The sequence below is a fragment of the Limanda limanda genome, chromosome 9, assembly GCF_963576545.1.
Source record: "Limanda limanda chromosome 9, fLimLim1.1, whole genome shotgun sequence".
NCBI lineage: Eukaryota > Metazoa > Chordata > Actinopteri > Pleuronectiformes > Pleuronectidae > Limanda > Limanda limanda.
This window is the reverse complement of record NC_083644.1, coordinates 8,305,895-8,320,915: the sequence shown is the minus strand read 5'-3', so window position 1 is coordinate 8,320,915 and position 15,021 is coordinate 8,305,895. Positions and strand designations below refer to the sequence as shown.

At 41.2% G+C, this 15,021-nt stretch overlaps 1 protein-coding gene across 1 annotated transcript in view; it reads left to right on the top strand.

The window, feature by feature from the left end:
- The first annotated feature begins 767 nt into the window (after positions 1–767).
- Positions 768–15,021, top strand: part of pde4ba (phosphodiesterase 4B, cAMP-specific a) — a 63,511-nt gene continuing 49,257 nt past the window's right edge. The window contains exons 1-4 of the mRNA XM_061078444.1: positions 768–1,387; positions 12,107–12,301; positions 13,780–13,816; positions 14,194–14,264. Of these exons, the coding sequence (XP_060934427.1) occupies positions 1,293–1,387; positions 12,107–12,301; positions 13,780–13,816; positions 14,194–14,264 (398 nt within the window). The 5' untranslated portion in view covers positions 768–1,292. The remainder of the gene's footprint in view (positions 1,388–12,106; positions 12,302–13,779; positions 13,817–14,193; positions 14,265–15,021) is intronic.

Sequence of the window (15,021 nt, the reverse complement as noted above, 5' to 3'; positions counted from 1 at the left end):
TGTACGTGCTGCTATTCTTTACCGATCTGTCATCACAGTTGTCATATATGAAGGTTTATGTTTAACAGTGCGTGTATGTACAGTTCCGTGAGGTAGTGCCCCACCTCCTGAGACGCTGCCAGATGGAACCGATAGTTAAGGTCGACCAGATTAACAATAAATCCAAACTGTATATGATTTTCATTTCAAAAAGTTAATTTCTGATCCATTACAAACAGGAAAATGAAAAATGTACTTCATAAAAAACTCATAACAGCTCCCCAATTTAACTTTTTATAAGCAACATCCCAAAATTTGATGTATAATTTCTAACACAATTTAAAGTAGTTGTACTTATTTTAAGGGCAATTTCAAGTATTATAAGTATAGTTTCACTATATTGTTTGTACTTGTTCAGGTTTATGAGCCAATTTATAGAAAATATTCTCACTTCATCACCAGCTATAGATATTGTATTTTGAGCGTGTGCATCTATATTATTTTCTCTCGTATATTTTCCAAAACCACGAGGTTAATTCGAGCTCATTGTGGGCTGCGAGTGATGGACGACTCACGACTCCACTCCAGTGACTCCATTCCACAACTTGCATGTTCCTCCTTGCTCTGCTGGGCTGCACTGAAGGGAACAGGACTCCAAACACACACACATTCAGTAGCACACACACACACACACACACACAGACACACTGCAGGGAGGAAGTATAGTCTGTGACGAGGAGCGTCTAAAAGCAGAGCTCAGAGAGTGTCAGTGTGTGAACAAGGGTTTGAAGAGTTCCTTGATGTGACGCGTGGACTGCTGCTAGTTGTTGTTGTTGTGTGTGAGTGTGCGTCTGTGTGTGTGTGTGTGAGAGATTTGAGATCTCAGGTGTTTCCTGCCAGCTGCTTGTGAGGTTTATTGCTCATGTAGATGTACGACTGATGCCTGAATGAGTGATGAGTTATTTATATGAGGTGAATGTGTGTGTGATGGTGTGTTTGCTTCTCATTTCAAGGGGCTACTCTGTGTGTGAGTGTGTGTGAGAGTGTGTGTGAGTGTGTGTGAGTGAGTTGCATGACACAGTGGGGTTATCACTCATGGTGCTGACTCGTGTGTGTGATGGGTGTGTGTGTCACTCACATGTTCGGCTGTTTGGTGTGAGCGAGTGAGATACGGCACTTTTCAAACTATCGCTCGGGTTGTGTTCTAGTTGACGTGTGTGTGTTTGTGTGTGTCTGTGTAGTTTGTTTGTGGCAACACATGTAGTGGTGTGTGCCGGGTAGCGTGTGCATGAGTGCATGTCTGTGTCGGGGAGATGTTCCGGCGTTCACCTTGTGCCAGAGGAAGGGTTCATTTTGACTTCAGCGAGGAAGTGGTCAGGAAGCTCCATGCCGCCAACCACGCACACAGGTCAGGACACACGGACACTCGCACACATCACGCTCACACACGTCTCTCACACTTCTTTTCCTTTCATTTCCATCCTTCCATTCACTGTTGGTTTCGCTTGATGTCATTTGACCGAACCGTTTCTTCCCACATCAACACCATCGTCTTTTCTTTGCCTTGTAAATGTTTCTCTTGTCACTAAACGGTGCATCGATCCTTTGTCTTCCTCATTCCCACACATTAAGCATGTGACTCATCATTATAGTAATTCCTATCTGGAATGTGGATCAGCGCACTGTGTTGGTTTAATGGTTTTGCGATGCAGCAGCTCTGCAGGGAAATGTTTTCATTTGAACATGATCTTGACTTATGTGTGTCTGTGTGTGTGTGTGTATAGTGCCAAGTGGACTTTGTGTTTCAATGACAACCGGACGGCCCGAAGGATGAATCTAAAAAAGAAACTAACACAATTAGAAGGGTGTGGAACCGTCTCAGCCTTTAGCAAATCTTCACTCTGGTAAATCTGACTCTGTTGCCAAGCAGTTTATCTTGTCTGACAGTTTTAGTTTTCGTTTCGAAACCTCCTATTAAACCAGTTAAACTGAATTAGACAATTAATTACTGAGTCAACACCTTTACCCTAAACCAGTTGGAAGAAAGTAATATAATTATTGATCTTATCTCTGCTTTGTTCTTGTGAAATGATGGAGACCTTAAAATGTGTTGAGCTGAAACCGTCTGAGAGGAGGACATGACTCTCAGGTTGAACTCACATCGTGTGCAGCCTGTTACGAGGAGTCTACATGATTTAGTATGATGATACATCACCAGACCAAACACCATTGCACAACCCAGCACTACAGCAGACCATGAACAGGACACTACGCTTTTTTGTAATTATATTTACTTAAAAGATCAGAAAAACAGACAGAATGACAAATATCCAGTCGCTATTCCAGGAAAACAGAAACTCTGACTTTAATTTACTACACTTATTCCTGATTTCCTGTATATGGAATGTCCCTTATTCTCCTAAAAACTTATAATTGGATCAAAAATATATTATTATTATAAATATATGTCAGCAGTTGTATTTATACATGAAAATGAGACTCAAACTTCAAAAGAGACAAACATTGGATCAAAATGTATCTTATCTCATCCACATAACACAACAATCTATTTAGATATTTGAGCCAATGCGATAAGAGGTTATCTTTGTTGATTGAAATAGAGGATAGAGGAAATAAAGTTTATATTCAACAGAAGAGCCCGAGTTGAGAGAGAGTCAGTTGGAAATGAAATAAGAAACAACAAACACTGGTGCTGATGTTGGTATGAGACCGTTTTGTGAATGTTCGAGTCCTTAAAGAAATAAACGAGTGTGAGAACTCAGGCTGGGTCTGACCCCAGAGGACCGGATCAGGCTGCTGGCTCAGACTGATCCGAGGTTCAGAGGAGGAGAAAACAGAGAAATGACGAAGCCTTCATGTTGAAAAGAAGCTGGAATAATGTTTGGGAATGAGGTGACTTTACAGCAGTGAGAAACTTTGGTATTAACTAGTGTTTTTTCTCATCGTGCATAATCCTGTATGTTTGTTTCTTTGATTAAAACAAACAAGCCCTTGGTTGCACAACCCGAGTTGTAATCATGGAAGTCTGGAGACGTCAGGCGTCCACCTCTGGTTGGGTGGGTTCCACCTCTGCGACTGAGGTTTCCTGTGGAAAGTACTGGACTGAACTGGGGAAAGCAGAAGTACACAGATGGAGCTCTGTCCTCTGCTGCATGTCTGAATCATTAGACAGGTAGAGGAGACTGACACAGAGTGCTCGGGGGGGTAATTACCACCCGGCCTCTTCCTCACTCTGACATGTGCATGGTACTGGTTGTACTTTTTGCTTGTGCATACATGGCCTACATCATACATGACCACGTGCAGCCGCCCTGCACCATCAGTGGGATGCGGGTGTGTGTGAATTAGCCTATATACTGTGGGAGTTTCCAATGCAGGGATCTCTTTTCTCTCACTTGTCCGGCTAGAACCATAGACTGTATATAAAGAGGCTAGAACAGATAATCTCTCGGAGAGATAGGCTTAACCAAATATTTGGACAGTGACCCGGATTCCTATGGCGTAATAATAAAGATGAAAGTTCCAGTTGATCTGTTCCTGGATGCTGGGTTCGCTTTGCAGCCTCTGCTCTCACATCGATGTCCAGAGTCGTTTTCCTAGATCCGCTCCTGCGTCCAGCTGTTTTAACGGTTTGTTTTTTCTTGGCCCATGACCTGACCTTCCACCAAGTATTGTGGAAATCAGTACTCCAGTTTTTAGCGTTATCTTCCTGGCAGAACACATGACTTCCTTGGAGAAGCTAATAATACATTTCAGAATAAAAAACCTTAAATAGAAGGTTAAAAAAAGTTCAAGGTGAGTTCAGACCCCAGGTCCTGAGAGACTACACATATAAACATGTTTCTTTAAGATAAATATAAAAGAGGATGAGGAGCTTACCAGACGATTCTGCTCACATTATTTCTAACAGTGTGAGCACCAATAGAAAAGACCCGCTCACCAGTGGTCCTCAGCCGGGACTGTACATGACAGAAGGAGCCTTTTAGGGTCGAGAATATCAGCAAAGCAGGTTACACGATGTAATTTGTCACTCTAGGCTAAAACAGTGTGGCTTAAAGAGAGATGTAGAGCTACAGCAATTGGAAACATCATGATACTAAACCGACTCATGTTGCCCTTATCTGTATGGAACTGCAGAAATCTTCAACCCTGCTCGGATTCAAGTGAAGAGAACGAACCCTGAGGCTGCTCCACATCCTCATCTTACACTTTATCAAATAGCTGCCAGCTTTATCTTCCCTGCGATGACCCGTATTCATCTCCAGAACTCGGAGTAACAGCGTTCTGTGATTGCACGCCCGTGTGGGGGGGCAAGGCGTGTTGTGGAGATGGACTCACAGAAAACTGTGGCGAGGACTCTTGGGTCTGCTTTGGATGTGTGGGCGGGGCTTTTGATCTGCAAGGGGTTCGGCAAAGTCACTGCCGCCGCTGATGTGGTGATAATTAGGTCAATTAAGATAATGAGGAGGATAATAACAGTGAGGTTAAGATGATTTACTGAGCCAGATAGAAAAGATCAAATATATAAATCACATGTGCTGCATTTAAACTCATGTTAGAGTGCATATGTGAATATTTAAACAAACTTGTGTGGGCCCACAAATATTTATATCTAACATAAGAGAGGTTTAAAGGAGAAACTTATTTTTTAAAGACCTGCAAACACCTCATCTGAAATGTATTAGTCATCAAAAAAGCACAAAAGATCAAGGCCACAATTAACCACATCTGTTAGAAACATTGAACACTTTGATCATCACCATGTGGGAAATCCAGAGTTTCATTTAACAGTAAAGGGCAACAAAAAAGGAACTATTTTCTTGTGAAATGTAGTGAAGATGAAAACGTATAATAGCAAGACATAAAAATACTTGGGTGAAGTGCCAGGTACTTGTACTTGAGTAAATAAGCTCTACGTCACATACTTTGTAACCTGTCAAGCTCACAGCTTATTCCTGTTCCTGGAAATCTACTAAATCATCCAATGAGGTGAATAGAGTTGTAGTTTTGTTGCACACGCACAGGGACTGGGAGCACTGGGAGCCTGTCTACAGACCAGGGGGTGTAATGGAAAATAGATGCCACACTGTAATTAACCAGCCCAGGAATGTTTGTTTTCATTTTCTTTAAAAGCAGTTTTTAACCAAGTCCTTTTTTTCGGATTTTCACTCGAGTCAAAAGCAGATTTCACATCCTCTGTTTCAGTTCGAACAAGTGCCAAAGAAGTATCCAACTCTCACCTCACCCACTCACTTCCACAGACACACAAACGCACACAAACACACACGCACACGACCGAGCCGCTCGTTCCTCCGTCATCAACCTGTGGCCAGTTCTGCTTTGTGTTTCCTCATGTGACACCAGGACTGTTGTATTTAGACTGTAAATAATTCAAATGAGCATCTGCTTGATGACTTTGTCCCTAAATGTGCACGTGTGGGAGTTTTTCCTCTTTTCTGGTCAAATAATATAAAAAAGGCCAGAGCACGTACGTGTACTTTTCATTTCATTTTGAGGCAGTGGAAAGAGAAACAGTTTCACATAAAATTTGTGTGGTTTAAGCTTAAATAAAATAAATTTTCCATATTTTGAAGTCACATGTTTGAGCCTCACTGTGCAAAAAGATGCAGGTTCAAAGATTTCACATCTATCTGCTTAAAAGGGGAAGTTTCTTTGTCCTCATATTAAATTGGAAATTTCTGTTTTATCATTTGTGAGATTAATATTTGTTTTATAGTTTTCCTTTCTTCTTCACATATTTGAAAATGCCTGCTTCAGCATGTGTGATCTTTGACTGTTCCAGCTATACTTCAACTTTTTTTAAATATATGTATTTATTTACCCATCAGATTGATGTAGGAACATCATATTCAGCTGCTATTTCTGCCCGGTCTGATGGGATCACTCAGCCAGCTCATCAATCCTTCTGGGGCCTTTCAGAGCTCTGGCACGATTCATAGTTTGACAGAAACTTCTATTTAGGCTCCACTGTCTGGTCCAGTTTCTGCCGTGCACTCGGACGAGACGCTGCATTCACACTGTGGCGAGACAGATGGTTTTTATCTGCGGTCGCTGGAGCCACGAGGTCGTAAACATCGGTGGAATTGCTCATTTAATAACGAGTCGGATACAAGCGTGCGCTGAGGAAATGATGTTTCAACCTCGGCTAACACTGGGACAAACAGAAGGTGTTACCATGGCCCCTCTGTTTGCACAACCTGGCAGACAAATGGCCACTGGTTTCCCCTCAGCATAACACACAGGAAGGAAGAGATTAATACCGAGCATGAGAATGCTCTCTCTCTCTCTCTCTCTCTCTCTCTCTCTCTCTCTCTCTCTCTGGCTGTCGGTGACACTCTGAAGCTGTTTCCCTCTAACGGATCATTCTGTGCTCGGTCAGGAGAGAGAGGGTTCGAAATGTTGCACCTAGATTTGCTCATTGGGAAGTTTAAGTTGTTACTGGACAGTTTGTTGAGTCCAGTTAGATTAGTTTCACACTTTTACTGTATCCACATTTATTCTCCTGAGATAAAATCGTCCCCGGCCGAGTAAAAACTTTCTAATTAGGTTAATTAAAGAGTGCATACGAAAATGTCTAAGTCTACAGACATTTCTCAGTTTCTTTTTTCCTTTAAGGAAACGTGTCAGACTCTAACTACTCTCAAGGGAGAAACAGAACAGTGGGAGTCCATAAGATTAGGGTGTGGAGACTTTATTCACATATAGGTGTTTCCTCTCCTGCTATTCACTGACTCCATTTAAAACTCGGAGCAGGACTATCTGAGTTTAAATCTAAGAACTTCAATACGTACAGTACATACCGGACTTAATGACCCCGCAACCGAACAAAGACTCACATCGAAGTCTCAGCAATAACCACTTGAGACTTGGTAAATACACAATTAATAAGACTGTTTAGTAAGTTGTTTTCATCCCGAGAAATTCGTACTGTTTTCGTTTTTTTCAGTTTTGCGTTCCTTCAGTATTCTCACATGGACTCTGACATTTTACAGACATTTTACCTTTGGCTGGCAGGAAGTGTTTTGGAAAATATGTCCAACTGACTCAGACATTTGTATTCTCAGATACAACCCTCCTGGAAAATATGAGTAATTATAATTAGCATAAAACAGCATTTTTCAGCCGTCACACATACGACAAAGTGTATGTTATCTCTCAAAACTTGACTTGACCTCAAGGACCTGACACTTGACCTGCACTCGTCCTAATTGACCGCGTGAGGATCTCAAGTGGTCTCACTCCAGAGGACAGTAAACTGCTGCAGGATTCCCTCTCGCTCTGTTGTATCTCACATCAGGTCATGTTCCATTTGCCAGAACCCGCTTCAGAACACTTCATCTCACTGTGTGTAAACTCCCGGCTCACCCTGTCTCTATACGCGCTCACTAATCAACACACAGGAAGCTGAGCTGTCCCGCTGTACCAGTAAATGAGAGTCAGTCTTACTAGTCAGTGGCTTCTGTCAAAACAACACCATTGTCTCACAGCTCGGATGTGGACTCATTTCCCAGGAAAAGATTCATTCAGTATCTGTCCCAAATCCATGTCCTCTTTTCCATGGCAGCAGCCGGCTCATTCCCAAGAAGAAGTTTAGAAGTCAGGAAGTCTGATTCCTCATGATTATCGTCATCTTTATGTAACCACTTTAGAGCAGGGTCGACTTTTTTAAAACCACCCTCTTTAACTTTTTGGCCACTTCTTTTAAATCACTTCATTTTTGTCGTAATTTAATCTCCCGATTTCAGCTCATCTCTGTTTTTCTTTCTATCTGCATCTCAGACACTTTAGTTATATTGATCAGTAATTGATCCTAATTATACATTAAAATACAGAAAACATCATAATTTCAAGCCCATGATTAGTTTGTGTAACAGAGTTAAGCTGCTATTGTGGGTGATTATAGAAAATGTCAGTGTTAATGCTCGTCTCTGGGATGTGCTGGTGATCTGTCCAGGTGTTCCAGGTCAATAGTATGTGACCTTGTATGAGTCTTGAAATAAACCAGTAGAGACTGAAACTGCACTGGTCTGTGAAGATACAACCACAGCCGCTTGTTGATCAGTGGTTGTGTGTCGTTATCTGTTGGATTGCTTTAGCACCAGCTGCTATTGTAATTTGTGTGTGTGTGTGAGAGTTTTGGTTTGTTCTGGAACTTGCCTTCAAAAATTCTGTGAGAAATGTTTCACTTGGACATTTTTTGAATATTGGCCAGATTTTGGCAGAAGCTGATTGAGTCGAATAAACCGATGAACGCTGGTGGAACGTATCTTCTCTTCTTCCGTCGTCCTTTCAGTTCAGCCGTCGCTTCACTGACGTCTGTTTGTCAGTGCGACTGACGCTTCTGGACCATGGGAAAGGAATGTCATGTTGCCCTAGCTGCGGGTCACAGTGAGCACTTCCTTATTGCTTTAGAGGAACATGCGACAGAAAACATGACCGACCTTTACCATAATTATCGCAAGTAGCTGGAAAATATGTCAATTATCGGGGAATTCCCAGGATCCCGGTTCTCTGGTCACGGATGATGTACATGATAAATATGAACACAAATGTGCGTCAAAGTCAAACGGGTGTAATTGATTATTCATCTACTACCTAGGAAGCTCATAATTGCATTACAGCACTTGCGGTTGTTTTAATCTCTGTGTAGTTTGGATAAACAGTTGTCGTTCTCATCCTGTTTCTAAAGAGTCGGCCGACAGCATTTTACTATATGTTTACTTATCGAGAGAAATGCCGGACCAGAGCGAGAGAGAGAGAGAATGGTACGAGCGAGAACAGTTTCCCAGACAGATGCACTAATCCACTAAATCACCAGAACACCAATTTTCATAAGGGGGGGGGTCTTTGTTCGCAAGGTCTGTCTTTGTCTTGTTAGTCGAAGGGTAAATTCTGGGATATCCCTTCTTTGTCCTGTTAAACACCAGGGTGAAAAAAAAGAAGAAGATAAATGTGCAGATCTATGTTGAGTTTTCTCAATTTGTCTAATTAAATCTGTTTCAGGTTTGGGGCACAAAACTGTGAAAATTCATCTGAAGATGTGTCTTTTGTTTTTCACATTTCACTTTCAGTTTTTATAAACTATGAACTACCGATTGGTTACATGATGAACCTGTTCGTTGAAAAGAAAACAGAGATGTTCAGATCACAGATCAATTCTGATAAAGATCATTAGTCTCAGGTCTACTGTCTGAATCAGTGAATTTTGGAGTCACACTGAGCACTTCCTACTTCCTTTAATCAATCATGACGCAAATACATGACTGATTCCATAATTTATCATAACTCTCATAGAACAAATCACCTGTACGTGACTCATCGCCCACTAGAACCTTGAGTGCAGAGACACAACTTTACTTTGTGTTGAAGTAACTGCTCACACAAACACTTCATGAAGGATTCAGGGATCGACTCTCAGATAAACAGCCATTGTGCAACGGACCCGACGTCGACTCGCTCTCGTGCTCGGACGTCTCATCGTGTGTCAGCGTTTACGTAACACAACAGCCATCAGCCGTCTCGGTTCGGGGGGGAAGTGCCGTGGCGCAGCTGTCCATTAGTTGTTTTTCCTCTTTGCCTCCGACGGCGCCACGCTCCATCAGAACACCTGTACCCCGGCTGTTAACTCCTCACATGACCACGTTAGACCGATGTGACTCAGCTTCTGAAGTCGATTTAGCAGCAGATGAACAAATGGCCGTTGAGCTGCTGATGAATAACGACTGATAATTATTTGGGGTTTGACGGATATTGATATTGATATCTTTGAATTTAAACTCTGAATGTAGGCAAAACTAATCTTAATTCTTTCAGAGCTGCAAAACAACACCACTGATGTATCTGTAATGTATTAAATGAAAAAATGGGTTTTGCAGACATTTTCTAACCATGTGAAAACTTCAATTTGCATTTTCTTGCCACTATTTTCATTGATAAAGTCGATGCAAAGATTTCTATCCTGTGTTTAAGAGAAGAAGTGGAAGCTTGTGAGATGCGGTTGACTAGACTCTGCTCTGGCTCCAGAATTAGTCGCCCCAACACGTGATCATTACACACAAAGCAGTGGGTTGACCTGAGGGCAGAGGAAGTCGAGCATTCAGTGCATGGTGCAGTGTGTGCAGGCATGCATGTGTGTGCACGTATTAAACAAAACCTGGACGGGAAATTATTGCAGCGAAAATGCTTCGCTTTGATATTTTAGTTTAACGTCACAATACACAAAAAGAAGAAATAATGTCCAACCCATTTCTGTGTTTCTACATGGCATTTAATTAGCTCATATTTATGAATGATCTGTTCATGAAGCCATTCACCGTACAATCAGCATTTTAATTCAACATGATCATGGTTTATTTCTACATATCAGACCAAATGGAGGTCCGACATGTGAAGTGATATTTGCAGATATTATAACAAACTGGTTTAATTTACAATATTTGAATTTGAGTCGTGTTTCAGCTGAAATATTAGTTTAAGTCAGATCACACATTACACTGATTGTAGTTTCTCTCTGTAACAACCTGATCAAAGTTTAACTCTTGATGTCATTTCCATCTTAACAAGCCCAAAGTCATGAAGGCATTTGTGCTAAATAACAAATAGCAAGGCCCTCTTATTTCTTAGAGACTCAAGAAAGTCACGACCCGCACCAAAATAAAAAACGATTTTGAGGTTAAGTATATGTTGTTAATCCTAACGAAGCAGAATTATTTCCCTCGAGAGAAGGAACTTTGCTCTGCTCTGTACCCGTCTGTACATTAACCAAAGGATTTGCCCTCTGAGCACAGGGAGGCACCTGGGCTGTTCAGAGCCGGGACTTCCTGCTGTTTCAGGCTTAAATCCAAAGTTGTGTTACTTCTGTTGCTCCTTGACATTTTCTCAGACTCTCACGTCATCAAATAGGAGCCAGAGGGTCTCTTAAGCCTCTTTGGATACCATTTTTCCACATTATAGTTTGTCAGTATGTCTGTGTTTTTATTTTTATCCACAGATTGAGCCCTGTCACTGTTTTGGTTTGGACCCATGATGCCCATCATTTGTATATATAATAAATAAATAACTCTGGCATTCACATTTAACTTTCCCTGGATATAGAATAACAAATAAAATATCTTCAGTCCCAAATGTCCCATATTTTATTGGAATTTATTAGTTGAGTATTTACATCTTTTCATCCACTGTTTCAATGCTTTTTATCATTATCATCATAATATAAGAACAGATATGCAACTTGCTATGCAGATGTGCTTTTTCCAGTCCGGATTTTATAATAACAAATAGACGAGAACAAGAGTTGTTTTAGATGTGTGTGTGTTTTTGTTGAAGTTTGTAGTGTAACCAGCGCTGCGTCTGCTGGTGTGTGTTTACTATACAGAGGCAGCAGTGATGGCAGAACTAAGAAGTGAGGGAGTTTCATAAAGTCAAGCTACAGTGGAAAATGCACCAAGAAATATCTTTCAGTTTTTGAAACCATGTCTAGCATGTTTTAGCTAAGTCACTAAAACCAATTAAAATAACTGATAAAACGATGATGCTGTCTTCCTCCTCCTCCTTCTTCATGAGATACTGCTCCTCTTTTTTCCCTCATTCCTCCCCTGCCTCCTCCTCCTCACCAACAAACACTGTGCACTCCAACATGTCACTCTGCCCTACATGGTCAGGCCATATTGAATCGTATTTTTATTATTTTAAAGTTTAATAAGAGTTGTTTCCACGGAAAAAGCTTTTGCTCAACTAACAGTAGATTCAACTTAGAACGTGGTCTCTAACTGTAATGTTGAATACGTCCACAAAGTGAATTTAAAACAGTTCCGCAACCATAACGTTGATGGTCTGATCCCTGGCTCCTGCAGTCTGGACGCCTGTGTGTCAAGATACTGAATCCTAAATTCCCCCTGACGGCTGCTCAGCTGGTGTGTGAATGACGAGAGACAGAAAAAGTGCTGGGTATAGAAGTGCTTTATGAATATGTATATGAATGGGTGAAAGTGGATAATACAACTATCATGTAAATTCAGTCTCATGTCTGAAGATGAAGCTCCAATGACAGAAAAGCTCTAAGACGTTGGTGTTTCTCTGTTTTCAGTTTCGATGTGGAGAATGGCCCGTCTGTCGGCTGCAGCCCCCTGGACCCCCAGGCCTCCCCCGGCTCGGGCCTGGTCCTCCACACCAACTTCCCCGGTCACAACCAGCGGCGAGAGTCCTTCCTCTACCGCTCCGACAGCGACTATGACCTGTCGCCCAAGTCCATGTCCCGAAACTCCTCCATCGCCTCTGAACTGTAAGTAACGGCAGCTCCAGTCGAGCTATCAGATATCAGTGCCTCTTTCTTTATTAAGTCCCATGAATTATTTCCTGGACATAATTTCAAAGAAAGTGAAATAAAATATCGAGATTCACCAAAGCCAAAAATGTAATGGGATCTTTCTTGGTCCATGTCACAACCTTCCACAAAGTTTTTTCACAATCCCAACTATAAGAAGAACAGAGGAGAAAACATAACCCGCTTGGTGGAGGAAATAGCTGCAGAAGGCCGACATGAGTAAAGCATGGGCTGGCAGCAGCGCATCTTAAATTAAAGTTTACTCAAACAAACTCGCAGTCAGGCAACCCGCGGGTGATAAGTGCTTCCAGCAGAATGAGGAAGTTGATTGCAACATACATTTTTACTATATTTATAATGTAATCTCATATCTAGCCTATAGAATCTGTGGTCACTGTTACAGTAGACGTCCTGTTTGTCCTCAGCAACACCGAACTAGAGACAGTCTAGTTCAGTTCCGTTTCTACCTAACCTGACACTGTGCATGTCATGGAGAGTAACAGACATGAACACATATATATTTCATGAATTCTACAAACAGTGGGTGAAGATGCCTCCACGTCCTGGACTTGAAGTGTTTATTTAGAGGATTGTGGAGGTAACGTGTACAGTATGACGGCAGTGTTTGAAATCACAGGCTCCGGGCAGCACATGTTTAACAGATGTTGAGGTTTGGCTTCACTTTCAGACAGCAGTGGTTCTGGTGTATTTTTAGGTTTAGGTTTATGCAGATAGGTGAGTGAATAGATTGATTGAGAAGTGCATTAAATCACTGAGCAGCATATGTGTCTTAATATATTGTTTATTAGTAAAAATCATGATATTTTAGATGCAGACCATATAATGATCTTCATTGCAGTTATTTAATTTCTATACATGACATCAAGCAAGATCTTAATAAACAACTTTTACTTATATCTATTTTCTAATTCAGTAATATGATAAGTTTAAAATGAGATGAAACAGTTCCAAGACAACTCTCCTCAGGATACAAAGGGTTATGATAAATTCAAAGTTTACTGAATTGCATCCCCCGTTCTGCTGTGGAGGTTCTGATCCTGCACAGCTCCGCCCCCTAGTGGAGGCTCTATGCTAGATGTTCCAGAATGTGATCACTGTGCGACTCCAGATGTTTCACAACATGATGACGATTTGAAACCCACAGAAGATTAATTGAGTACTTTGGGCCTTGACTACAGAAAGAGGTTCCTCTTAGAGCTCAGTACCTTACAAGGTCACATCCTATCTGACCCTTGAACCTCCTCCTCTCCTCTCCTCCTCCTCTCCTCCTCTCCCTCTTTAAAGTCTTCTCTTTCAGTTAATCGTCGTAATGAGACTCACATCCTCTTTCCTCATCGTTGTTAACAGTTTTTACTTTGAAGCACTAAGACTTGTGAATTTTACCAAAGCTCATGTTTGGTAATTTCTCTTTTCAGACATGGTGACGACCTGATCGTTACACCTTTTGCTCAGGTAAGCATCTGACCGACATTAAACAGTGTAGACTGAGCAAATATAAAGTTATCAGTGTCCAAAATATAAAAGTGTGTGTCTTTGCCAAATGTATTATTTTATAAGGAAAACATCACTTCAAACCCACCTCATCAAAACTTGTTTACATGTGTATTTTATAATTTGCTTTCTCTGTTTATTTTCACCTCTGTAAAGCGTCTCTGAACATTGTTAAAAGTGCCATAGTAATAAAATGTGTTAAATTAAATCAATCAGGTAGTGATTACAGATTTATTCTATGTTGCTATCAAGCACAGATAAAACATAACAGATGAAGGATTTTATAATAAATACGGTAAATAAATTACTAATAATCATCTGTTCCTGTGTCTCTCTAGGTTCTGGCAAGCCTTCGAAGTGTTAGGAATAACTTCACTGTGTTGACCAACGTCCAGTGTGCCTCCAGCAAGTAAGTACATCAGACATTCACATTTGATGTCAGTTGCAAGTTAACATACATTGAAAACATTGTTTAAAATATGAGAATATGATCCTGAATCATTACGAGCCCAGGCTTCATTTACAAATAAATCAAAGTAAATCAAACTCTTTGGCTGCTCACCGAAAAATTCAATCTTCATATAACTTCAAATCATAAAAAAATAAAACAAAACAAAGCAAAGGTTGATTCTGAAGTTAGCTTAGTTAGTATGGGCATGGACAGGCTGCAGTCTCACCGTGTCAACACAGGGTGGCAGTGTTGAGCTTTAAATGGACTAAAGTGTGATAGCAGCCATGTCCACAACTCACTGCTCAACACAACACGTGACACACACACGTGTACACACACACAAACACACACACACACAGAGATGGATCCCTCATTGGTTTGCATTTGAAGTTATCATCATCACTGCTTTGAGGGGCAACAGCATCAATATGTGACAATAACACATGCGTCACCTCTCAATTGACACAGACGACCCCCACCCCCACCCCCCCAGCTGTAGATACACATGTATTGACCTTGTGTTTAAAGCATTTGAGCATAGATTCCATTCTGAAAGCAGGGAGGACGCTGATCTGAGCGAGATGAAATGAGAACGTGCACCAACAGACTTGTATTAAAACAAGACCTGGACATGCATGATCAGAGAGTGTGTGTGTGTGTGTGTGTAACATGTGACTAAGGAACATCTTCTGTGCTTATCTACCACAAGAAAATG